The sequence below is a fragment of the Diceros bicornis genome, chromosome 14, assembly GCF_020826845.1.
Source record: "Diceros bicornis minor isolate mBicDic1 chromosome 14, mDicBic1.mat.cur, whole genome shotgun sequence".
In the NCBI taxonomy this organism is placed as follows: Eukaryota; Metazoa; Chordata; class Mammalia; order Perissodactyla; family Rhinocerotidae; genus Diceros; species Diceros bicornis.
This window is the reverse complement of record NC_080753.1, coordinates 32,699,723-32,724,031: the sequence shown is the minus strand read 5'-3', so window position 1 is coordinate 32,724,031 and position 24,309 is coordinate 32,699,723. Positions and strand designations below refer to the sequence as shown.

General features: G+C 55.2%; 5 protein-coding genes across 10 annotated transcripts; 1 reads left to right on the top strand and 4 right to left on the bottom strand.

Annotated features, from left to right (window-relative positions):
* Positions 1-87: 87 nt before the first annotated feature.
* AGPAT1 (1-acylglycerol-3-phosphate O-acyltransferase 1) lies at positions 88-7,712 on the bottom strand. Of its 4 annotated transcripts, none has more exons than XM_058554694.1 (8): positions 7,505-7,628; positions 4,964-5,059; positions 3,187-3,395; positions 2,834-2,967; positions 2,316-2,491; positions 2,065-2,160; positions 1,866-1,938; positions 88-1,322 (listed from the first exon to the last, which is right to left on the bottom strand). In XM_058554694.1, exons 2-8 carry the CDS (start codon positions 5,006-5,008, stop codon positions 1,138-1,140), a joined length of 918 nt encoding a protein of 305 aa, XP_058410677.1. In that variant the 5' UTR covers positions 5,009-5,059; positions 7,505-7,628; the 3' UTR covers positions 88-1,137. The 4 variants fall into 4 exon arrangements, with proteins under 4 accessions (XP_058410677.1, XP_058410678.1, XP_058410676.1 ...); XM_058554695.1 differs by having other exon boundaries at positions 4,964-5,056; XM_058554693.1 differs by lacking the exon at positions 4,964-5,059 and having other exon boundaries at positions 3,187-3,432; positions 7,505-7,712.
* Positions 7,713-10,070: 2,358 nt separating this feature from the next.
* RNF5 (ring finger protein 5) lies at positions 10,071-12,593 on the top strand. The gene is made up of 6 exons (XM_058554696.1): positions 10,071-10,393; positions 11,335-11,353; positions 11,450-11,562; positions 11,674-11,728; positions 11,805-11,922; positions 12,026-12,593. The coding sequence occupies exons 1-6, from the start codon at positions 10,203-10,205 to the stop codon at positions 12,121-12,123; spliced, it is 594 nt and encodes a 197-aa protein (XP_058410679.1). The 5' UTR covers positions 10,071-10,202; the 3' UTR covers positions 12,124-12,593.
* A 180-nt stretch (positions 12,594-12,773) lies between these two features.
* AGER (advanced glycosylation end-product specific receptor) lies at positions 12,774-16,340 on the bottom strand. Of its 2 annotated transcripts, none has more exons than XM_058554700.1 (11): positions 15,673-16,340; positions 15,387-15,493; positions 15,063-15,255; positions 14,795-14,891; positions 14,620-14,723; positions 14,341-14,523; positions 14,069-14,199; positions 13,724-13,865; positions 13,406-13,432; positions 13,156-13,282; positions 12,774-13,034 (listed from the first exon to the last, which is right to left on the bottom strand). In XM_058554700.1, the coding sequence occupies exons 1-11, from the start codon at positions 15,722-15,724 to the stop codon at positions 12,938-12,940; spliced, it is 1,260 nt and encodes a 419-aa protein (XP_058410683.1). In that variant the 5' UTR covers positions 15,725-16,340; the 3' UTR covers positions 12,774-12,937. The 2 variants fall into 2 exon arrangements, with proteins under 2 accessions (XP_058410683.1, XP_058410684.1); XM_058554701.1 differs by having other exon boundaries at positions 14,620-14,707; positions 14,827-14,891.
* A 953-nt stretch (positions 16,341-17,293) lies between these two features.
* PBX2 (PBX homeobox 2) lies at positions 17,294-21,322 on the bottom strand. 2 transcript variants are annotated; one of them, XM_058554690.1, is made up of 9 exons: positions 21,087-21,322; positions 20,048-20,121; positions 19,568-19,815; positions 19,279-19,469; positions 19,034-19,169; positions 18,758-18,911; positions 18,284-18,372; positions 18,075-18,161; positions 17,294-17,947 (listed from the first exon to the last, which is right to left on the bottom strand). In XM_058554690.1, the coding sequence occupies exons 1-9, from the start codon at positions 21,305-21,307 to the stop codon at positions 17,855-17,857; spliced, it is 1,293 nt and encodes a 430-aa protein (XP_058410673.1). In that variant the 5' UTR covers positions 21,308-21,322; the 3' UTR covers positions 17,294-17,854. The 2 variants fall into 2 exon arrangements, with proteins under 2 accessions (XP_058410673.1, XP_058410674.1); XM_058554691.1 differs by having other exon boundaries at positions 18,284-18,345.
* Positions 21,323-22,144: 822 nt separating this feature from the next.
* GPSM3 (G protein signaling modulator 3) lies at positions 22,145-24,291 on the bottom strand. The gene is made up of 4 exons (XM_058554697.1): positions 23,889-24,291; positions 23,577-23,679; positions 23,143-23,342; positions 22,145-22,921 (listed from the first exon to the last, which is right to left on the bottom strand). Exons 1-4 carry the CDS (start codon positions 23,928-23,930, stop codon positions 22,784-22,786), a joined length of 483 nt encoding a protein of 160 aa, XP_058410680.1. The 5' UTR covers positions 23,931-24,291; the 3' UTR covers positions 22,145-22,783.
* Between the last annotated feature and the right edge of the window lie 18 nt (positions 24,292-24,309).

Below are 24,309 nucleotides of genomic sequence, written 5' to 3'. Positions count from 1 at the left end.
CCCTGAGTCTTCTGGCTGGGGCACAGTGCCTGGGCCAGAACTGCTTCTTCAACTCCTTAACAAATGCAGCCAGAAAGTGCCCAGATCTCTCTTTCAATCTTTATTCTTGGTTTCTTGCTGTTATCCAGATAATTAATAAAAACCAACCACGCAAAACTGGGTCCCACCCTCTCCTTTTGCTCCCAGCCCACCTCCCTGGTTGTGGGCATAGGTCTGGGGTGGGAGGCAGGGAGTGGCTAATGCCACAGGGAGGAAATGAAAACTGGCTCAGAGAGGGGAAGCCTCAAAAGAAAGAGAAATAAATTAAGAGCCCTCCCATCCCCTCCAGCCAGGGTTCAGTTCCTTTTCCCAACTCCCCAGGGAGCAGAAGTGAGTGCAGCACCTGATGTCTGCCTCTTCCCCTTGTGTCTGTTTAGAATGGTACAGCAGGGCTGCAGGGAGCTGGGTGGGGCCAGGACCACTGAAGAAGTGTACCACGGGTACAGGAGAAAGCAGAAATGTGGACCAAACTGGCATCCAGGGGTGTGCTCAACCCTGGACCTGGGCATGGGCAGGAATGAGACCTCTGAGTGAGAAGAGTCCAGCCTCCACTGACAGGAGGCTCCATGGGAAGGAGGGTGAAGTTGCTGAGGATGAGCCTGGGAGGAATGTTCCAGGCATCAGCTTCCAGCCACAGCATGAAGAGTCCTCCTCACAAACGGATGAGTCCACTGAATCCATGGACTTGGGGGGAGGAGGAGGGGAGACTGTTCCACAGAATGGATGAGTCCACTGGCCAATGTGGGGTAGAGAAGGAGAGAAGACCACAAAGGAAGAGGGTCCATTGGGGACAGAATGAAGTGTTTCCACCCTTGTGTAGGCTGAGCCACTAGAGATGAAGGGGAGGCAACTGTTCCACAGACAAGATGGCACAGGAGGTGAAGGTCAGAGTGGAGACTGCACCGAGGCAAGAGAGTCCGCTGGGGGAACTGGGCAGGGGCAGGGAGCGGTGCTGTTTCCACATTCACTTCAGAAATTGAAGATTCCAAAGAGGAGAACAAGTGGAGAGAGGGGAAACAAGAAAGAGGGCTTGGCCCTGCTTTAGGCCACGGGGCTGACAGGTGTGGGGAGGAAGGTAGGGGTAGAGGGGAGGGGAGCTCAGAGCGGGGCCTCGCCCATCCCTCCAGGCTTCTTCAGATAGTCACCACCACCCCGGCCATCAGTGGAGATTTCCCGGAAAATGGTGAGCATGGAGTGCCGGACTCTGTCAGCCAGCGCTGGAACGTCATCTGGTGTCAGCCCTTCTGTGGGCACTGGGGGCAGCACCCGTACCTGACATCGCCCTGGGAGGGGGTGAGCACCATCATGGCCTGTCTACCCAGGCCTCTGCCCCAGGTGGGGCCCAGTTGCTGAGCTCTCCTGCTACTCTGCTCCTCAGCCTTTCAGTTCCTCCTACCCTGGCCAACTGCTCCTCGGCTTGCCAGCTGCCACCTGTTCTCTGAGGCCCTCCTGCACAAAGCCTTCCCCAAGCCCCAGTCCAGACACTTCCTCAGCACCCGTCCAGTCCCCATTGTCTAGATTTAGCATTTACTGCCAAGTGTGAGTCACTATAGCTCACATGGATTTGAGCTTTCCCACCAGACAGTAATGGTTCCTCTTGGAGGCACACCTCCAAGTGTGCCTCCTAGCAGACACCATTGTTACCCACCTAGCAGGGTATGGCAGGTGCTTAATAAATACTTATGGGGGGGTCACACTAGGTGATCCTGTGGACATCTCACAGTTCTGACACTGACTGATCCCTCTTGCCTCGTGGGGACATCCCTCCAGCCTCTCCCATGGCTTTTTTGGCCACCACCAACCCTGGATCTGCTCCGAGCCCTCACCAGAAGTGAAGCGGCGCTCCTTCTTGCAGTAGAAGTCTTGATAGGAGGACATGACTATGGGGACAATGGGAACCTGGGGAAGGGGAAAAATGGATCAGCCCACTGCTCCCTTCTGAGACCCCCATGACAAGCCTCTGCCGAGAGGAAGGGATGGGGGAGGGCTGGGGGCTCAGCAGCAGAAGTAGGGGGTAGTAACCACCTGGGCCTGCACTGCAAGGTGGAAGGCGCCGCGTTTGAAGGGCAGCATGGAGCCATTGTGGTTTCTTGTGCCCTCGGGGAAAACCCAGACCCGGACCTGGGGAAGAAAGAGGGTCAAGGAAGACACACATATATGGAGGGGTCAGAAAAGGGTGTGGTGCTGTAAAGGGACCTCTGAGGCCCTGCATATCAGTTTATTTACAACTGTTCTACTCCATAACCTGCCATCCCCATTTCCCCAGGGTGACTCACGTCCTGGGTAAGCAGGGTCTGGGCCACCTCAGACATGACACTGATGGCATCCCCAGTGCGCTTCCGGTCGATGAAGATGACTCCTGCCAGCCAGCAGGCCAGCCCGGCAGAGCCGGCCCACAGTAGCTCACGCTTGGCAATCGGCACACAGCGGCCAGGCAGAACTTCCATCATCCCTTGGGGCAGAGTGGGATGAGGATCAGGATGGAGGCAGAGTGCCACAGGAGGCAGCCCACCTGGCCTAGGTCATCACTCACACCACTACGGACTGGAGATAAAGGAGGAGGGAAACTGGGGGAGGGGGTGGGGAAGCCCTGAGTGGAGGAAAGGGTGACTAAAGGTATATTACCCTGCTTATGAGGGCAGCTCTGCCCCAGGGAAAGAAGGCCTGGAAAGGGAGCAAAGGGGCAACATCCCAGACGAAGGGGAGGTGAAGATCTCTAGGGGAGGAGATTTTGGGGAAGGTTCCAGGAGGAAGGGCATGGCCGGGGGTGGTGTGCTCTATGGAGGGGTCTCACCAAGCAGGTCGAGGGAGCTCTGGTGGTTGGAGACAACGACGTAGGGCTGTGAGGGAGGGAAGTGGTGAGCCCCTCGCACCTCCACTCGGATCCCGTACAGGTATTTGATGTGGAGCAGCATCAGACGCAAGATCCTGTGGGGTCATGGCAAGGGGTTCTGGCAAGATCCCCTGACGTCCACCTGCATGCTTCAGCTCCCCTACCCTACTGTTTTTCTGGGCATCTTTGCAGTCCTCTCCCCTTCCTTGTCCCCGGGCTCTCTCAGTCTCTCCCCCACACCCCATGCCCTCTCCATCCTCTCCTCACTTCTGACCCTTATGTTCCCTCATCACCCAACACCCCTTGCCCCTCACTTCATGTTCTCAACGTTGCGTCCTCGCACGGCACACACAGGGATGGCGAGCACAGCCAGGAAGAGGATCCAGCCATTGTAGAAGGCCATCTTGAAGAAGTACTTGGCACTGGGGCTGCAGACCCACAGGGCGGGCAGCAGGAAGAGCAGCAGCAGGGAGAGCAGCAGCAGCACCGTCCACGCCCCTGGCCACAGCTCCATTCTGGCCACCTGCAGGGGACAGGCCAAGGGACAGTGGGCCTGGTTCCTGGAGGGGAGCGGGGTGGGCAAGTTGCAGAAGGCAGAGTTTGGGGGGCTATGAGGACAAGAGCCAGAGACACAGTATGGGGTCAGTGCTTCCATCGAAACCTACCCAGGAAAGCTCTCTAGGATGGGAGTGGTGGGGGTGGGAGCTTGGGTCTGCTCTCCCACCCCTCTCCCCAAAAGCTCCAGATATATTCAGACAGACAAGAGACACGAGACGTGGACATCCACAACTCACAGATACATGACAATAAAAAGACAATGATAGCTAACACTTGTAGCTGGTAAGGGTCTTATGATGGTCTATACCTGTGCTATCCACTGCGGTAGCCACCAGCCACATGTGGCTACTGAGCACTTGAAATGTGCCCTAGTCCGAAGAGAGAGGTGTTGGCAGTACAATATCAGATTTCAAAGACTTGGAACAAAAAACAGAATGTAAAACATCACTTTAATCTTTTATATTGATTACATTTTGAAATTATAACTTTTTGGAGATACTAGGTTCAATACAATATATTATTAAAATTATGGGCCGGCCCTGTGGCTTGGCGGTTAAGTGCGCGCGCTCCACTACTGGCGGCCCAGGTTCGGATCCTGGGCGCGCACCGACACACTGCTTCTCTGGCCATGCTGAGGCCGCGGCCCACATACAGCAACTAGAAGGATGTGCAGCTATGACATGCAACTATCTACTGGGGCTTTGGGGGAAAAAAAAAGAAGAGGAGGAGGATTAGCAATAGATGTTAGCTCAGAGCCGGTCTTCCTCAGCAAAAAGAGGATTAGCATGGATGTTAGCTCAGGGCTGATCTTCCTCACAAAAAAAAAAAATTAATTTCACTTTTTATCTTTCTTGATGTAGCTACCAGAAAATTAAAAATTATATATGTGGCTCGCATTATATTTCTGTGGGACAGGGCTGGTCTATATACTATGTTAAACCCTTAAATATGATCCACACAACTTACATTTTATAGGAAATAGGCCCAGAGAGGTTAAATAACTTACCTGAGGTCATACAACTCCTAAGAGGCAATTCCTAGCTTGAATCTAACAGCTTGTGCTCCTAACCACTTGGTCACAATGCCGCTTGTATGTATATATGTATGAGTACACACAGCACACAGCAGACACAGTGACAGTGACAAAACACCCACAGACATTCTCAAGGGCTCACTGGCAAGAAAAAAGGCTTTGTCACTAATGCAAACACAGACACACACAGTCATACAAAGACTGACCTGTTTATACACATACACAGATTTACAATCACATCCAGTGACAGATAAAGAAATGTACACACATACCTAGAAAAACCCCTCTCCACCCAAGCAGCCGCCCCTATTCCCAGATAAACCCATGGACATACCAGAAGTAGCTATATCCATCAATCCTGCCTCCAGACAGGCAAACAAATCCTACCGCCCCCTTCTCACCCTTCCAACAACGCTGGAGGCAATTTGGTCAGGCAGGGACAGTGTGTGAAGCCTCAATAAGTGAAAAAATGAGGGCAGAGTAAAAGGGACATCACCCACCTGCCCTGGGCGAGGAATGAGCTTAGGAGGAAGAGGTGCAGTCATGCAGGAACCAACCTTCTCGGCTCTTCCTCCTTCCTCCACTCTGCCCCACTGCTGGAAGCAGGGTCACAATCACAAAAACGGTGTTCAGGCAAACACCTGTCGCTCCCAACAAGGCCACAGGTACTCCCTTCCAGTGACAGCAAGGTCTGTGCTCAAAGGTAAGCTCACTGCCAAGGGTGAAGGTAACAGGCGACAGAGGAACCAGGAGCCCCTGCCAGCTCTGAAGCGGTCAGCTTTCTGGGCTGCTCTGTCCCACTACCCCTGCAAGTTCACATCAGCTCCTAACTCTTCCCCTCCAATCCCTCTTCCACATAGCAACCACAGAGATTTTTCTGTACACAAATCCGAGCATTTCCCTGCCTTGCCTAAAGGCCCTTCTTGACAAGCTGACTTCTGCTTACACCCTTGGCCACATCCCCATAAAAGCCTTTTTTGCTTCAGTTTCTTACACACACAGTGATCTTTCATGCTTCTGTGCCGTGAACATGCTGTTCCCTTTAGTTGGAATGCCCTTCCGCCTCTTCTTCTCTTGCCTCACACAGCTCAGCGTCACTTTTTGGAAGTCTTCCTGAATTCCCCGGGGCCTGAGTTTTCATTACAATTTTATCTTGACTACTCGTTCTCAAAGTGTAGAAATGAAAATTCTTGGCCCTCACTCAGATCTCCTGAATCAGAAATTCATTAATCTGTATTTTAACAAGCCCTTCAGGTAAGTCTGATGTGCACATGAATTTGTAAACCATGGATCTTGACACCATATTGTGTGTAACTGCTTAGTGGCATTTTTGTTTCCCTTCCTAGTCTGTAAGCAGCTTGAGGACAGGGATGCTATCTTATCCCTAGTGCCCAGGAAAGAAGGAGGCAGAGAAGGCTCTCAATAAATATTTGCTGGACCGATTATAAGGCTGTACGCATATCCACAGAGCCATAATTAATGACACATATCTGATCACGAATCAGATAGCTACCCTCTTGAGGACTATTAACTATGAAAAGAAAAGGCACCGAGAAAGCAACCAACACACGAAGCCTAATAGTAACTTACTCTGAATATACGCAGACAATACACCACCACAGTGAAGGCAGTGCGACAACAATCAAGACGGGACCTACCACCTCCCAAACAAGAGAAACATATAGAATAGGGATCAACATGCCACAGGGGAAAGATGCTGCTGTCATCAAATACATGCCAACAGTGCAGAGTCAGGGACAGATAATGTGCGTGGCAGGGCTGCCCTGTGGCTTGCATTGAGCTCCACGGACACAGACAGTACACAGCCACTGAAGAGGTAATGTGCGTGAAGAGACACAGGCCAGAGAGGTCAGCAAGGTAAGGCATACGGGATGGTTCTCTGTGGACTTGGAGGCCCAGTTACTTTCTCTAATACGTGTTATTAAATGACCCTCTCCAGAGCAGAAATGTCCAAGGATTTATAAACACAATGGAGTGCCAAATGGGTTAATGAGCACACGGCTCACAAAATATATTGCCAATAAAATTATGAAATAAATATTACATGTAACCAGAAGTACACATGCTATGGATGTGTCACAGTGCATCATGCGAAGCACGCTTATGTGGTGTGAACCATGACTGGGAAAAACATACAGCAAAGAGGCCAATCCCATCACAACATGAGTGTGCGATAGTCCACTAAGTCACAGGATCCCATCCATGAAGACTATATTACATGGCGGGACCATGCACATGTGAGCCTAAACAAAATAAGGTATAATCTTTACACACTAAAGTAAATATGCAAAAACATAAAATGTGCAAGAAACATGAAACCACATAATAGATGCAATATATGAAAACTCACACACTTGAACATGTCAAGACTGGACATGAGACATGAACATAAGATATGAGAATGAGCAATTCTGATGGAAAAGAACATCATTTCTCCACTGCCCATGGATAGCACAGGGATAACCTGGCCACACACAAGCCATTAAACATGTCAAAGGCGCACCGACTCAGTGTAGAAAACATGGCCCCCACAAGGCATCTGTGTGTCAGTAAGGGTCTAGCACAGTGTGGAAGGCCACTGAGAAATAAGAGGTCCTCTGGCTAGCTGGAAACAGAAATGTCTGAGGGCAGTCCTAGGAAGCAAATTCTGCTGGGGGAAGGAGGGCAATAAACCACCTTCTCCCCACCACAACCCCCCAAGAGTCAGTGGGGCCAAAGGGCAAGAAAAGGAATTGGGGAATGTGTGGAGAATTCCCTCTCCAGGATTCCCTGTCCACACCCCTATCCCAAACTCACAGGGTCTCCATCACTCCTCCCTCTTGTGTCTCTTCCATCCTTCCTCTCAGGCCCCCTCTCCTTTCCCCAGCAACCTTCTCCCCAGTCGGCCCTCATCCTTTTCCTTTCCCAGCAACATCCTCTCCCCAGTCGGCCCTCCCAGACCCAATCTCTCCCCCACCCCCTCCTCCACGTCCCTTTCAGCACCATCCTCCCTCCTCCTCCCATCCCTTTCCCGCCCCCACCTCAGTGGGGTGGGGGGCCTGGGGAGCTGGCCCCCTCCCCAGCCAGGCTGCGGCAGCGGTGGTGGCGGGTGGCTGTGTCTCTGCCTCGGTCGGGGTGTCGGCGCCAAGGGGGCGACAGGATTTGGGGGTGTCCTAGCCCCGGCCGATGGAGGGGAGGTGAGAGTGGGAGGCTGGGCCCATAGCGGTAGGAACGGTGTGGGGTTCTCCCCTCAGCTCCCTCCCTCCCCTCCTGCTGTCTCTCTGAGGGCTGGGTCTGCTGCTGCCGCTATCCCCCCACCCCTCCCCACGCCTGCAGGTTTCCGGGGCTGGCCAGGAAGTAGGGGGCGGTGATGGGCGGCTTATTCTGCCAATCGCCTCCCAGGGACCCAAGCATCTTCTCCCCACTTTTATCAGTCTCCTTTGGCTAGCTCCGCCCCACGAGAGCTCAGCTGGGCTCAGCCTCTGTCTCTGACCCTTTCTGGCTCCAGCTGCATCTTTTTTTCTCCAACTCCCTTTCAGCACACACGGCTTGAGTGTCCCTTGGTGCTGTATTCCTTCCTCGGCCCACTTCTCTTTCTCCATCAGCTCTCCTCTTACTGCCACTTTTGTTCTGTTCTTAACTCCCATATCTGCTGCTTATTCCCTCCAACTCTTCTCCAAGACCCCCTTTCCTGTCCCCCATTCAGTTCCAGTATTTATCAAGCACCCACTATATGCCAAACACTGAGTTCTTCACCTCTCATCTTTTTCTCTCCAGAACCCCATCTCACCCACCGTACCCTCCAGCCCTCTTATCTGGTCTCTTTGCCCTTTGTCCCCCCCTACTATCTCCCAGCAGTCCAGGTCTCCCCACCCCCTCTCTGGTCTTGAAAGAGAAGGTATACTCGCAGGCTCCCTCTCTCCCTGCCCCTGTCCTTCCATGCTTTTTGACCTCAGTACTTATTCTTTCCTAGTTTCTTCCTATCAGTCTCCTTACTCACCCAAGCTGAACCAACCCCTCTGCCCAACATAGAATTCGGTCGCATCTTTTCTTTCAATAGAAATTGGGCATTAGGGTTGCTTCCTTGGAAAAAAAACGTGAGGAAGAATACTGATCCCTCTGGGATAAGCTTGCTTCCTTAATTGTGTAGCCATGTATCTAGCTCCCCCTCCAGCCCGTTCCCCTCTTCCCCATACTCCCATTATCCTTTTACCAGGACCATTCCAGCGCCTCTCCCTCTCAATAACTTTTTTCCTCCACCTCTTCAAGTCTCCTAAACTCTCACCTCCCCTAACCTCCTCTAGGCAACTCCCAACTTCTCATCTTGCCTCAGCTGAGTCACGTAGGGCCTTTTATCAGGGTGTTGCTGACCAGCCCTCATCCCGTGGCTGCGCCCCACCCCCGGGCACACCTTTGCTCTGCGTGAGTTTACAGGTCCTGAAGGAAGAGAATGTAAAGAACACTGGTAGTGGGAGGACTGTTACCTAGTTTGCTCCTTGGGCCACAGTGAGGGTCAGTGACTGTAGAAAAGGCCCAGACTCGTACGAAAGGCCCAAACTCTGAAGCAGCTTGCTCAAGTCCTAGGGGTCCAGCCCAGGATGAAGACCCCAGTGCTGCTGGGCACAAGGAAGGGGCGGGTCTAACCCCATTCCACCGCGGGTCGCCTAAAAAGGGGCGGACCTTGCCCCTTCTGCACCCACTCACAAAGGGGTGGAGCTAACCCTTTTCTTTTTTTTAAAACGGGGTCGAGGTTAACTCTGTTCTGTGTGACGTTAAAAAGGGGGTGGGCCTTTCGTTCAGTTCTGCTCTGTAAATCACCTAAAAAGGGGCGGGCTGAGTCGTCCAGCCGAGGGAGGTGGGTTAACACCAGCGCCGCAGATCGATGCTCGCACCATCCAAACGTCGGGCTAATCCCAGTTCTGCTCCCTTCTTCACTAAGAGGGAGGGGCGGACCCAAATTCTGCTCTCTACGTCACCGAACGAGACCGGAGCCATTTTGAACCCTGCGACCCTAGTATTTGCCCTCTTTTCCGAACTTCTCTCCGTCTTTCCCGATCTCGGCCAATCAGGGGCGAAAGAAACGGCCCAATCAGCCGAGAGAGACCACAGCCGGAGGACCCGGATGAGACCGAGCCGAGGCCTTTGAACCCCAAACCCCGCCAATTGTAAAGCAGTCACGATGGCGACAAGCTACAGGTGAAGGGGTGGGACCAGAGAAGGTGGGACCTTCTAGGATTGGCCCACCTCTTCCCGCCGCCCGCTGCGCACGCGCATTTTACCCAACCACCATTTTCCGTCGAGTTCTAGCCAATCAATTGCTTTGAAGCCATACGCTCCAAAGTCCAATTGGAATCCGGACATTCTCTGAGAGAGGAAGTGAAAGAAAGAAAGGGGCTTATAGTGGGCGAGGTCTATGTAGTCCCTAACCAATTGCTTCTGGCCTTTGGTTATGACTGGCAGCTACTCGGACGAATAAAGCCCTCCCAGGCCGGGCGACAGGACATATGGAGTTGTTACCAATCTCCTGGCGTCGCATCCTGACTGCGACTGAATCAGCCAATAGTCATTGTGCAAGGGCAGGACTGCGCGCACCTCTTTCCGCCCGTACTCTTTGGACCAATCCGTTCTTTTGAATCCTGTGTGATTGGCAGTCATTCAGACCAATCGTGACCTAAAAACCTTGAAGCCTGCCCAACGATCGTGGGCAGGAGGTGGCTTTTCGTTTGTCGCGGCGTGTGTATGTGTGTTTTGGGGGACGAAGGGGTACGCGGGGGCGAAACAGAACCGGCCATGGCAGCAGCGGAGGAGGAAGACGGGGTCCCCGAAGGGCCAAACCGCGAGCGGGGCGGGGCGGGCGCGACCTTCGAATGTAATATATGTCTGGAGACTGCTCGCGAAGCTGTGGTCAGTGTGTGTGGCCACCTGTACTGGTGAGAATGGGGGAGGGGGGCGAAAAGGAGTGGGGCTCACTCATCTCGTTACTGGGGAGGCTGGGGGCCGGGGGACCATACAGTCATACGTACAATCGGAGGTCACATCCCCATAGGTGAGGCTCGAGGAGGGGACATAAGTCTTTTCAGGTATGGGCAGGAGGGTCACGTCTGTAAAGATGAGACCTGTGGAAAGGAGAGTCATAGGAACTAGAGGCAGGGGCGTATGGTGTGTTAAGACGAAGTGGGGCCGGGGTAGGTGGGCACTGCGTTTCTGTACAGGTGAGACCTGAGCCGCCTTACCCCGGGGAAGTGAGAGGTCTTAGCTGTACCGGTGGAAACGGATTAGACTCAAAGGATAGGGGAGGCACGCATCAGTTGAGTGGGGGAGACCTAGGGAACGTGGGCTCACATTGAGGTGAGAGATGGGAGGAGGTGGAATGGCAGACCTAAGGACAAGGGCCTTGAGAGGTTAAAGGGCTGTGGGAAGAGGGACTTGATTGGGTGTGGAAGAGAGGAAAAGGAGTAGTGGAGGAAGGTGCTAGTAGAGGGTTTTGGTTTGGGAGTGATGGAGGCAAGGATGGGGCTGGGGCTGGGACTGAAAGGGGAGATCTGGAAAGGGGTGGTTGAAGAGAACCAGAAATTAAGTTAAAAGGCAGAGAAGGGAGGGGATGAGGATGCGTGTGTGTGTGTTTGTGTGTGTTGGGAGAGAGGCAAGAGGAGAGGGTTGAGCATGTTGAAGATGGATGTAGCTTTAGGTGTTGGAAGATCAGAGAAGCAGGAAGGCCAGGTTGGCTGGCATGGTAGAGGTTGTGGAAAATATGAAAAGCAACAGCAGGTAATACTTGGGACAAAGGGACGAGAGATGGGCGTCTGTGAGGTTGGGTCTGTGTCTCTCTTTTCTGTAGCTAGTTTGACCTTTCTTTTTCCCCCCCATCCAGTTGGCCCTGTCTTCATCAGGTGCGTACACAGAGGAGATGAAGAGGGAAATGGGGAGCTCTGAGGAGCTGGAAGACCCTGCTGTGTACTGGAATCCACTTCATTTTATTCCCCCAGTGGCTGGAGACACGGCCAGAGCGGCAAGAGTGCCCAGTGTGTAAAGCTGGGATCAGCAGAGAAAAGGTTGTCCCCCTTTATGGGCGAGGGAGCCAGAAGCCCCAGGATCCCAGGTGAGAGAGAGGAGGGAGATGGTGCTGAGGGAAGGTGGACGGCTTCTGCCCTGGGAGAGGGATGTGGAAGAGGAGAGAACATTTCCTGTTGACAGTCCTTCTCTTCCTCAGATTGAAAACTCCACCCCGCCCCCAGGGCCAGCGACCCGCTCCAGAGAGCAGAGGGGTGAGTCTTGTCTGATTGTGTTCCTTCCTTGCCAAAGACTTCCCCAATTCCCCTCTGACTTTCTCCACCTCCCTAGGGATTCCAGCCATTTGGTGATACCGGGGGCTTTCACTTCTCATTTGGTGTCGGTGCTTTTCCCTTCGGCTTTTTCACCACCGTCTTCAATGCCCATGAGCCATTCCGCCGGGGTACAGGTAAGAGCCTTCCTTCAGCCTCTACCAGGGAGCCCTCTGGATCCCCTCAGGCCCTCTCCAGGCCTAGGAGTGGATGCTTCTTCTGCTCTCCTCTCTCCCACAGGTGTGGATCTGGGACAGGGTCACCCGGCTTCCAGCTGGCAGGACTCTCTCTTCCTGTTTCTCGCCATTTTCTTCTTTTTCTGGCTGCTCAGTATTTGAGCTGTGTCTCCTTGCCCACCTCCAGCTAGAGGAGAATCAGTATTGGGGGTCCCTGCTGACCCTTCCTTACTCCTGGACCCTCCCCCCCAACCCCTCCATTTCTGTTGGCCAAGGCCCACCCTGGCCACTCTCCAGGACCGTGGGCAGGAGGAGTGACATCTGTGCATAGGATGTGAGAACCTTCTGCTCTGAACTGCTCACTCAGTAGATCATAACTCCCGGCTCTGGGAGAGGAGGATGGACTGAAGAGAATGTTTGCTTCTCCTCTCTCCTGATCCTTTGCTTTCCCCCACATTTCTTGATTTGATACTGAAAGGTGGGCAAGCCTCTCTCTGACTCTCCCCCTCTTCCCCCTCGTTGATTTAATTTAATTTTCCTCTTCCCAGTGTCTAATATGGGTTCTGACTCGAAGTGCTTCCTTCCCCTCACTACCTCCTTTATTACAAATTTAATAAACAAGGTGAGATGTATTGATGGGAACTCTGCCCACCTTTGTCCTTCCCTCCTTCCTTCCAGGACAGGAGCATCTTCTCTTCAACTTGAACAGATGTTTGGCATGGTGTGGGCAAGTGTGGGGGTGAGTGCCTCTCCAAGGCTCTCAAGGGTGCAGGGGGTGAGGGGGTCACATACACACACAAGAGCAAATGGGACAAAATGTGTCAGGTGTTTACTCATCACTGTGGGAGGCTCTGGCTGTGGAAGACAGTTTGGTGAGGTGGGATAGCTGTTGTACAGGGGAGAATTGGTCTGGGGTCAGAACGGAGTGTAGGAAAAACAAAAGGGAACTGACAGATGGGGTCGAGCTGTGGGCCCTTCAGGGCCCTCCTGCACTGCTCTTGGCTGCCTCTGGCTCCTCTGACTGATTCAGCTCTGCACGCTCCTCCTCCTCCTCCTGGTTTTCTGGGGCCTTCCTGGGGAGGAGGATTGGGGACAATTCTGCACACGGTTCCCAGCACTCTGTCATTCCTCCCCCACACCCTTCCTTGCTGACTGGAAGCCCCAAGTCTGAGGTGTCTGGCTTTCTCCACTCACCGCTCCTCTCTTCGGTGTTGTCGCCTTCGCCACATGATGACGCCGATGAGCAAGGCGGCCATCCCCAGGCCTCCCAGGATCCCCAGGGCCAGGGCTAGAGTTCCCAGCCCCGGCCTGCCCACAGAGCCTGTGGAGAGATGGGGAGAACTGAGGGCACAGCCCCCACCACTCACCATTCCTTTCTTGTCAGCCATCCTCCCAGTCATGTTGAGGTCTGTCTGCTTCTCTCTGACCTTATCCAACCCCTCACCTGCAGTTGACCCCTCCTCTCCTGTTTCTGAAAAACAAAGTCAGAGCAAGTCAGAAGGGAAGGTTTCAATTGGGAGAGGGCTGTTTAGTGGGAGCCCCAGTGGAGTCTTGCACTTTCTTCAGTGGGGAGGGGAGAAGGGACAGGTTGGGCTGCTCTCTTGGTAAGGTTTGGGTGGGGCAGAGGAGGCCTGGGTGTGGGTACACTGAGGGAGGAGTGGGGTGGCTCTTGGGACAATGCCAGAGTAGGGTGGGGAATTGGAGCCCGCAATGTCCCTCAGCCCAGCCCTGGGGTCCCTGGGATTTGGAGAGGTCTCCTCACCAATGATGCTGATGCTGACAGCACGGCTTTCCTGGGACCCCTGGCTGGGATGGGTGGCCACACAGCTGTAGGTGCCCTGGTCCTGAGGCCCTACCTCAGGGAGCAGCAGCACGGGGCTGGGGGGAAGGGGCAGGGGTGTGCCCTGGTGGGGGAAGGTGGACAGGAGACTATTAACAACCCCTGTCCACACATCCCATACTCCTGTCCTTTTGTCTCCATATCCGCAGATAGCCTGCCTTCCTCCCCAGCTCCTCACATGCCTTTCTCTCCACGAGCCCCCTGCCCACCTAGGTGCCAATTATGTATCTCTCTACCTCCCAGCTCCCTCTCTCCAGATTAACTCACGTCCTTGATCCAGTGGATTTGAGGAGGGGGCTGGGCAGGGGCTTCACAGGTCAGGGTCACAGTACTACCAGGAGCTACTGCTCCACCTTCTGGCTCCACCACCAGATGGACCTCCTCCAGAGGCACAGGCTCTGGGGGTGGGCAGGGGCATGAGGTTGCGAGTTACACCTATGTGTGGTCCCAGTGCAGGGCCTTAACCCTTCCCTCCCTGAGAGCCATACTTTCAGAATGTGCTCCCCCGAGCTTGGGGCCCTCCCCACCTCTGTGCTCACCCCAGACACTGAGCTGGAAGGGGGCTGTGTGCAGGACTCGGCGCCGGGGAAGGCCAGGGCTGAAGCTACAGGAGAAAGTGGGGCGAGGATCTCCTCCCCGGGCTGGGGTCACCATCAGCTCTGACTGGAGTGTGAAAAGCCCTGTCTCAGGATGTCTCCTGGTCTCTTCTTTCACAGACAGTCCTATGGTATGGGGAGGACAAGGTAAGACATCCCAGGATGGGTGTGGGAGAGGGATCAGAAAGGAAGCAGCTAGGAGGGGGGACCTTTTAGACTCACCTTTCCCATCAGGTATCAGGGGTTTCCCATCCAAGTGCCAGCTAAGAGTCCCTGCAGGGTAGCTCCCCTTGGACACACATGTCCCCACCTGAGGAAAGAGTGACCTCATCATCATTTGAAAATAAGAGACTCCATACACATACACACAGCTACACTCCCCTCCCGTTCTCAGGACCACTTTCTACCTCTCCCCTTTTCTTCCACTACCTTATTGGGGACACCAGCCATGAGTTCAGAGGCAGGATCAACAATTTCTGGCTTCCTAGGAATCTCTGAAGGAGGGAAAAATCCAATCAGAGGCTGCAGCTTTGAAGATTCTCATTCCTGGGAATGAGGGCAGCCGAAGTCAGAGCCTCTCACACCAGGGCCAAGGAGTCGGGCTGGGGTTGAAGGCTTTTCCTTAGTTGAGGAGTGGGCCTTAGAGAAGGCCCTGGAACCCTTACGGTAGACTCGGACTTGGTAGTTGGACTTGGTCTCCTTTCCATTCCGGCTCGTTGCCCGACATCGGAAAGTCCCCTCGTCCTGGATCCCAATAGCAGGCAGGAGGAGGGAGCCGTTGGGGAGGACACGAGCCACACTATCCCAGGGGCTTCCCTGGGGAGACAGGACCTTCCAAGCCTCTGTTCGGCCTGTATTCTGCGGATAGAGGAGAGGGTCCTAAACAGCGCAAGCCCTTTGGGAAAGGACTGACGGGGCAGGGGGGTGGGGATGCAGATCGTCACTAGTCTCTCCAGAAGTGGGAAGGTTGCAGCAAGAGCCCCGCTTACCAGTCTCCATTCCAGCTGCTGGGGTGGTTTCTTGGGAGCCCCCTTACAGTTGAGCACCAGTGGCTTCCCGATCTGGGCTGTGATGTTTTGACTGCCGACTACTGCCCCTGGGAGACAGTACCACAGTAGAGGGGCAGGAAGGGAGACGGGGGCTAATAAAACTAGGACAGGGTAGGTGAGGGAGCTTGAAAAGCAGTGCCGAGGTTCCAGGAAAGTTCTGGGGAGATTTGGCGGGGACGTGGAGTGCTTTCTGCAGGGAGGATTGGTTTGGGGGGGAGTGGCTCACCCCACAGACTGAGGACCAGCACCCAGGCTCCGGCCGCTGCCCCTGCTGCCATCCTGCTTCCTGCCCAGGCTCCTGGTTCTGTCTGCCCCTCTCACTGCTGTGGCCACCGCCCTAGGAAGGGCTTGCTCCCTCCTTCCTGGCCCCTGCCCCCATCTCCTCATCTTGTCCAGTCACAGGGAATGCTAGGAATTCATGCCACTCGGATAAGAGTCCTTCAGGTACCAGGAGAAACAATTATCACCCCACCCCTGGGCACTGCCAGCCTCTGGGTACAGCCACATCCATGGGGGTGGGGAGTACACCTTCTAGGGTCTCTCATCCCCTCAAGACCCCCAACCTATTCCATGAGCCTGCAGAGGGCTGCCTCATGGACCACTGGAGCCCCATCTCTATTAGGCAAGGTTGCTAGGCAACAGGGATCAGGCCAGGCTGTTTCTGTGGAGAGGAGGCAAGGGTGAAACGTGGGGCCTGGGTGGTGAGGGCAAGGCTGGGGGACTTGGGGAAAACCTGTTTGAGGCTTTCTGAGAGAAAAATATTTTTTCTAGGATTCCTCATGTTTTTGAAAATAATTCTCAACTAAACCCAGGGAAAAAAGAAATTTATTTAAAACTGCATTTTTTTCTGTGAAACTACAAGTTTACAAGTGAGGAGAGAACTGCCCCCAGCCCATGCCTCCCACCCCCCACCCATCACACTCCCAACCTGCCCCCACAATCCTGCTCGGATCTTTGACGGGAGGGGTTCCCCACTATGACAGTCTTGTAAAATCCTGAGGATGTTTGAGGGGTTCAGATGGTAGGGCTCAGGGCCAAGGATGGGACAGTGGTGATTTTACTTTCCCCCATACCTGGCTTTTGCAACCTCCCTCCTCTCTCTCCCCACCCTCTTGATTTTGGACTGAGAAAAAAAGATACCTCATTTCTGGGGAAATTGAGGAAGATACATACACAAGCAGCCCAACCCATATTGAACATATTTGGCAATAACCCCCTCCCCATTCTTCCCCCTCCCATCTGCAAATAGTAGTTAAAACAAAAAGATTTAAAGATGTGTCACTCATAGGGGAAGGTGGCATTTCCTCAAAATTACCGAGTCCAGCTCTGCCCAAGGGTTGTGGGAAGAGGGAGGATAGGCCAGCAGAGCAAGCCCAACTGCCTCCACACCAGATGCAGCAGGAAGCTGCCTGCACAAGCAAGGAACGCCTGGTTTACAAGCAAAGGAGAACACCTAGGTGATTGTAGGGGGGCAGGCTTGGTGTCCTGCTAAATGTACTTCCTGATGGACAGGAGGGGAGCCAGGCAGGCCTCTTCACCAGTTCTATTTGTTCCCCCTTCTCTTATCTTGACCCCTTTAGCTATCACCCCTAATATGGGAAAGCAAGAAATCAAAAAAAAAAAAAAAGAGATCAACATATTTATAAAAACATCTACTTCCCCAGACTAAATTAAAAATTTAAGAACAACAACAACAAAACAAAAAAATCAAAAAAATACAGATGGATCCCAGGGTTTCTTTTTCTTTCCTTGAAAAAAAAAAAAAAAAAAGTTCAACCCCAAAGCCCAGTCAACAATTCCCTAAAGTAGCAGAAACTCCCTCCGAGGTAGATATCTGAGTCAGACACTCTCGTCCACCGAGCGATTCTATTGGTTTAAGATGAGCTGCGTATGAGGTAATAAAGCCGTCTGGAGGGGCGGGGGGTGGGGAGGCACAGGGGCGTGGCCCATGTCCTCTGTCCAGAAGTTGTGTCCCCATTTTTGGCATCTCTGGTCAGGCAGGGCTGGCGTCTCCACAGATCCCAGAGCAGATAAGTGGGGTGGGGGAGGGAGATGGGGGAGCCCAGAGAGAGAGAGAGAAACAGAATAGTTGTATGTGTGTGTATATGAGATACAGAGAAAGGGAAGAGAAAGGGATCTGAAAAATAGGTGTGTTTCTATGCAAGAAAGGGAGAGAGAAAAGGAGAAAAGGGGGGAGACAGACCCCACTATCCCCTTAGGGGACCCCATTCTTCCTGCCTTGTAATCAGCACCCCCAGCACTGAGAGTTTGGTGGGGGAGGGGACAACCCCATTTGCCCTTCTCTGTCTTGTGCTTCTCCTGTGTCTGGGGTTTGTCCTCTGGATGCCTGCGTCCTCTTCAAGAGTCGCCTTGTGAGCCCCATACCCCTGTGGCCCTGAGGGGCGAGATCAGTTGGAAGTGTCAGAGTGAACGCTCCCTGGTCCCTCTGTTGGGGATGTGACTGAGGATGGGGTCACAGCCTCCTGCCAGCCACCATTTGCCTGGGAAAAGAGAGAGACAGTTGGCATAGGGCTCTGGGAAACCCAGTTTTGGGGAGAGTACTGCCAGGGAAAAGGCCCTCCTGTCCTGGTGAGAGGTAGAGAGGGGGGGCTTCGGGTATCCACTCACCCTCATTTCCCGAGGGCTGTACATCTGGCCTCCCCCGAGGTTATCCCCGTAGCCCCCTGGCCCCATTGAATGTCGGAGTGATTCCACCTGCAGGCAGCAAAGGAGGGTATGCCCCAGTGAGAAGCCTCAAAAGAAAAAAGTCCTGTATCCTGAAGGGAGGGAAACCAAATTTGGGAAAGCCCTACTCAAGGGGAGATGGGTCACCTGACCTGGGAAGCAGAGTAGGAATCTCCGTTGAGCCCGGGCATCCCCAGAAACATGTCTCCGGATCCTGAGAGATTGAAAGAGCCACCAGAGCCTTGAGGGAGCAGAGAGGGAATAGGGGAAGAGTATAACAGAGCCTGTGATGGCAGACAGGAGACTCACCACAGCTCTCAGTTTCCAAAAAGCCCTCTGACCTAGCTCTAAGGGGGTGCACCACTACCCGCAAATTATCCACAAAATAACACTTCAACACTCAGAAGGAGCAGGCTGTTTCTGAGCCTCCCCTGGGCGCTTGCTGGAACAAAGGCAGAAGTAACTTTTTTGGAATGGCCTCTGTCCCCCGACATGCCCATCTCATCTCAGCCTGGTCCCTCTCACCCCAAAAGGCCCCGTCTCTGCTATGATCCTGACTAGACAGGAAGTGGGAACAAAAGCAGGAAGTGTGCAAAACAGCCAGCCAGGGTGGCAGCGGGATCCACCTGCGGAGGAAGGGGGTGTTGGGGAGCTGGTGCGGCTGTGGCCCCCCTGGGTGACAGACACGGCGGTTTTGACGGCATAGATGTTTGCCTCCTCTTGGAACTTTCCAATATTTTTCTTATAGCGAATCCGCTTGTTGCCAAACCAGTTGGAGACCTGTGGAGTGTTGGGCAGAAAGGAGGGTCAGTTGGAAACCTTTCCCTCTGAAAGCCCCTCAGTCAGTAGGATATGAGAGCTTTTTGCCTGAAATTTCCTTCTCCCCAAGCCTCCCCCAATACCTGCGAGACGGTGATTCCGCACTTCTTGGCAAGCTCCTCCTTAGCCTCCTCACTAGGATATGGGTTACTCAGGTGGGAGTAGAAGTACTCATTTAGGACCTCAGTGGCCTGTTTGCTGAAGTTACGGCGTTTTCGTCTGCAGAAAAGGGAGAAAGGTGGTGAGGACGTTGGTGTTCTGGCAGGGCCTCGGAGAAGAATGGGAAGGAGTCCAGTGCTGGGGGCCAGCCTGGGCCCCTGGGCCCCACCTGGCATCCAGGAAGCGGGAACGCAGGATCATGACGGCCTCGCAAGTGCTCTGCTTGAGCTGCATCTGGATGGCGCTGAACTTTCGATGGATGATGCTCACCATGCGCTCCATCTCCTTGGGTGCCACAGGCCGCGTGCGGCTCTGCTCCCTCAGCAGGTTCATGACGTGGGTTGTGAACTCGTTACATGCCTGCAGTGGGGGCCGGTGGGCTGTGAGGAGGAGCCCTTTGGGTCTGGGATTCCCCCCAAGAGCCTCTCCCTCCACCCACTCCAGCCTCCTCTCCTCACCTGCTCATACTTCTCCAGCTCCGAGTGGTAGATGTGGCGGATCTGGGCAAGTTTGCTGCGATAGTCTGAGTGTTCGATGGAGTTGTCAGGGGACACGCCGCCCCCGGAGGCTGCAGCAGCTGCAGCTGCTGCCGCTGAGCCCCCCCCCTTCTCAGGCCCAGCCACACCCTCTGCCAGAAGCATGTTGTCCAAGCGCATCAGCTGTGGGTCCACCGGCTCCTCCTCTTGGGAGCTTCGAATGCTGAGGCCTAGTGTGCAGTTGAGTGGACTTAGGGACCCAGGGACCCACACCCAGCTCTCAGCCCTCCTGGTGCCTCCTGGAGACTCAAGTTTCCAGGTTTTGGTTCTTCCCCAGTCCCCCTAGCAACCTCCCTAACCCCCACTTTCCTCAGGGCCGCAAGCTGTCAATTCTTAGCCTGAATCCTATAGTGAACAGGGTTCCGTCCTCAGAGTTGAGGAATAAGAGGGGGACCCACATACCGGTTTTCTCCTTGATTTCACACAGGACGCTAAAGAGAGCAGGCTTCATTCGGTGGCAGTTTAGAGCGTGTTTCCTTGGGAGGAAGAGAGAGAAAAGCTGAGGAGCTACAGAAACAGAGGGTGGGGGGTGGGGTGGGGGACCATAGCATTGAGAGAGGGGAGCCTGGGAACAAGTAGGGAAACAAGAAAGCGAAATTGGGGGTGGAATGGAGTTGGGTTTCTTGGGAAGAGATCAGCTCCTAGAGCAGGGAGATGTGGGGAAGCTGCTTGGCTTTAGGAAGATGGAGGGAAGGTGCAGGCAGCAGGCTAAAGGCACTGTGGATGGGCTGGGGGCTGTGGGGGATGGTCTAGAAGGGTTTAGAGGGTGCGTTTGGGGGTGACTGCAGAAATAAGGGTGGCAAGGTAGATTTCAGAGGGAGAGAGATGGAGGCTGGGGAGAAGACTCAGAATTTGAGGTGCCAGAGAGGTGTTAGGGGTGCTGAGCTAAATGAGTTCAGTATAGATGTTATGTGGAGGGTCCTGGGACTGAGCTGGGTGAGAGACTCCGATGCTCCTAGAGGAGAGCTGAGCAGGGGCCAAGTGTGGGTGAGGACCCCTGGAGGCTGGGTCATGGGCGGAGAAGGCTGGTAGGAGCTCTGGGGAGGGGTGTGGTGGTCCCCAGGTCTGGAGAGGAGGCGCGTGGGCTGGGTAGAGAGTTAGGAGAGAAGACAGCATAGCAGTTTCTTATTCTGGGAGCCAGAAGGGGGCTCTGGAGATGGAAGGATGTTCCAGGGGAGTGTGGGGGTCAGTGAGGAGCTGCGGGGGGGCGGGGGCGGGGGTGGTGGTGGTGAGACCACCTGGGGTTTCCCTCTTGAAGCTTTCCGGGCCTGGGGGCAAAGGGTGGTTTGAGAGGGATCACTTATCTCAAGGCTCCCGGGAGTAAGAAGAGAAGAGAGCTGTAGGATCATGGAGTTGGGGAGTGGGGGCTCCCGGAAGATTTAGAGCTTGTGAATGGGGCTTCTGCTGGGTCTGTGTGGGGTCCCGGGGTGGGGGCACTCACTTGGCCTGGGCCTCGTCCAGGCTCTGGTCGGTGATGGTCATTATCTGCTGCAGAATGTCCCCGATGTCTTGCTTCCCTCGGCCTCCCGGGACCCCCCCGCTACCCCCACCGGGGTCTCCGCCACCGGGAGGCTCGCCAGGTCCCCCAGGCTCCCCACCCACCAATCCCAGGCCCCCCCGGCCCCCGCCTGGAGGGGGCGGCCCCAGTAGCCGCTCGTCCATAGTTGGGGGGGGGCCCTGAGGCCCCCTCCCTGCTCCGCCCCTCCCCCCGCCTGGTTACTTCCCCCCCAAACTCGCTGGGGCCGCTACTCCCTCCGCCCCTACCCCCGCCCGTCTCCCCCGCTCCCGGCTCCCCCGGGGGTTCACCCCGGCCCTGATGGGAGACCTGGGGTACCGGCTGGGCCCCCCACAGGAGACCCCGGCCCCCGGCGGCGGAGAAAATGGAGCCGGAGAGAGAGGAGGCCCAAGCGGGGGTGTGTGTGAGAGCGAGCGAGGAGGGAGGAGGGAGAAGGGGGGGAGCGAGGGAGGGAGGCTGGGGGAGGGGAGCCGAGGAGGAAGAGGAGGGGAGAAGAGAGGAGGAACGGGGAGGAGCTGGGGGCGGAGAGACACACAGAAACAGAGGAACTGAGACGGAGTGGAGGAGGGGAGAGGGAAGAGGGGACAAGGGGAGGAGACTAGTCCACGGGAGGAAAAAAGGGAAGGCCCCGGGGCTGGACTTCTGTGGCCTGGGAAGGGGGCGTGTTGGGGGCTGGGGGGCTTGCCTTCTGGGTTCCGAATCAGGGATCCAGGGGATGTGGACTCTGGGCGCTGGAATGCCTGGGTTCACAGACAGCTCAGTTCATATTTCTTGTCCTAATGACTCCTCTCCCTGTTCTACTTAATTAAAACCAAGAGGGGGGGCTGGGGGGGATAATTAGGGAGGTCTCCAGCCGCTGCTTAATGAGCCAGTAATTAACCAGCCAGGGAGGGGAGCTGGCCTCCAGCCAGACTGGGGAAAGAAGCGGCCTCTGGCCTCACCTTGCTACCCTCCACCCGGCAGCCCCAGACACCAGTCTTCAGTCCAGAGGGGAATTATATTTATTCATACAGTCAAAACATCATACAGACTCAGAGCAGCAGTGGGGAGGGTGGGCAGGGCTAAATGTCCATTCACAGCCTGTAGGCCCCTCAGTCCTGGGGCTGGGGGCTGCTGTGGTGGGGCTGGGAGAAGAGTCTTTGTCTCTTTGCTGTGCCCACCCTCCCTTCCTTTCTTACTGGGAAGAAGGGTGGAACACTCACTCAGGTTATAACCTTGGGAGATTTGCCTTTTCTTGGGAGAAGGAGGTCTGAGCCCTCAGTTCCTGCCTAGTGGTTTGACTACCGGGGTGTCCCCACAGCTCAGGACCAAGACTCCCTGCCACTCCCTGAGATCAGAGGAGGAGGTGGGGTGTCCCTTGGTGGCTGAGATCCTCTCACTTCTTCAAGCTCCCACGTACTGGGGGAGGGAGTTAAATGACTATCCTACCTTGACTATTCCCAAGGTTTGAGGACTTTCACCCCTTCCAATTCCCAGGGAAGGTAGATGAGGGCGATGAATATTGAGATTTGTGCTGGGTCTTCCAGTCTCTAGTGGCCCTGCCAAGCAGGGTTGAGGGTGTGCAATGGGCTTCCCAGCTTTGAGCCCCAGGAGTGCAAAGGGGCTGGTGGGGGGCTCAAGTCTCAGCAGGTGTGTGTGGGGGGCCGGGACCTTTGCTCCTCCATTCGACCCCCACCCTGAACTCTCAGCAGCAACTCCAGGAGCTCCTGCCCCCCTGGAGGTAGGGGAGGCTCTGACCGCTGGGCTTCCATCCGCTGGCACTGGAGGAGTGGAGGGAGGAGAGGGTGTTGGTGAGGTTCTAAGAGGAGCAAGCCTTGAAAGGAGCCAGGGCTGGTGTGAGGGACATATAGGACAGCTGTGATGGGGATGGGGGTACTAGGGCCTGGCGAGGGGACAGATAGGGAGGCGGGTAGGGCCCAAAAGAGAACAGGGACTAAGAGACCAGGAAGCCTGGGTCTTGCTTCCTAGGAGGGTGTCTCACCTGGTGACTGAGGATGGTGCTATAGAGCTGTTCTCTGTCCTCAAGAGGCCGAAGTGGGGCTGGGACTCGGCTTGGGGGGTTCTGGGGGGCGTGGAAGGTGGCCCTCTGCTCCTCTAGGCGGCGGGACTGGGCCTCAGCCACCAGGTCCAGGAGGAGCTCAGTCTGCAGGGAGAGCAGGGAGGCCGAGCGGGGCCCCAAGGCTGGGGAGAGGAGGGGGAGGGCTCAAAGACTCACAGAAATTGGCAGACGGGAGTGGTGGTGGTAGTGGTGGGGGCAGGGTAAGGTAATTAGGGACTTGGGGACAGAGCTGAGGGGGTACGATGGGGAGTCTGGAGGAGGTGGGGAGAGGCCCCATGATGGAGTAGGCTTTGGTAATGGGATCAGGAAGGATATGGGCACCAGGGTCAGGGAGCAACCTGGGTGGGTGGAGGTACCTGTGTGGCGGGTCCCTGGAGGAGGAGGGGATGGAGGAGCAGATCGCCAAGGCCGAGTGTTGGTGTTCACAGGGGGCCAGCCATGCTCATCCTGATGGGGGCCCTGATGTGGAGAGACATCCGGTCCAGTCAGGCGGAGGTGGGGTGGGCAGGGGGCTAGGCCAGCAGCTCATTTCCTCTCTCTGTGTCTCTATTCTTGCCTCAGTGTGTCCAAGCTCTTCCAAGTCCCCTGAGTCCACCGTCACTAGGTCCCAGGTCCTCTCACCTCCCTCTCTCCCAGAGTCAGCCTCCCCGACCCAGCGCCCGGCTCACCTGCTCACCATCCTCTTCTTCCTGGGGTCTCTCGGCCTCCATCCCCTGGAGGGGAGAAACTGATGGGGGAGGGGTAGCTGGGATTTGGGAGGAGGGCCGGAACCCTGGGTTCCTGTGGGGAATGGGGGCTGGAAGGGGTGGGGGTGAGCCGGGGGCTGGATGCCTGGGTACTGAACAGGAAGCTGGGTTCCTGGTCAGCCCCCCCACGGGCCCCGCCCATCCCTGTCAACTTCCTCCAGTTCTCTTTTCCCACCCAAGCCGCTTGCTTGATCTCTCTCGCCCCAGGGGAGCACAGACTGGGAAAAACTCCTCCAGCTGCAGTAGTAGAGGGGGTTCACGGTGGGGAAGGACTCTTGGCCTTCGCATCTCCAGAGCCTCAGTAACCCCCTAACCCTGGGCTCTGTTCCCTCTACCCCCTCCT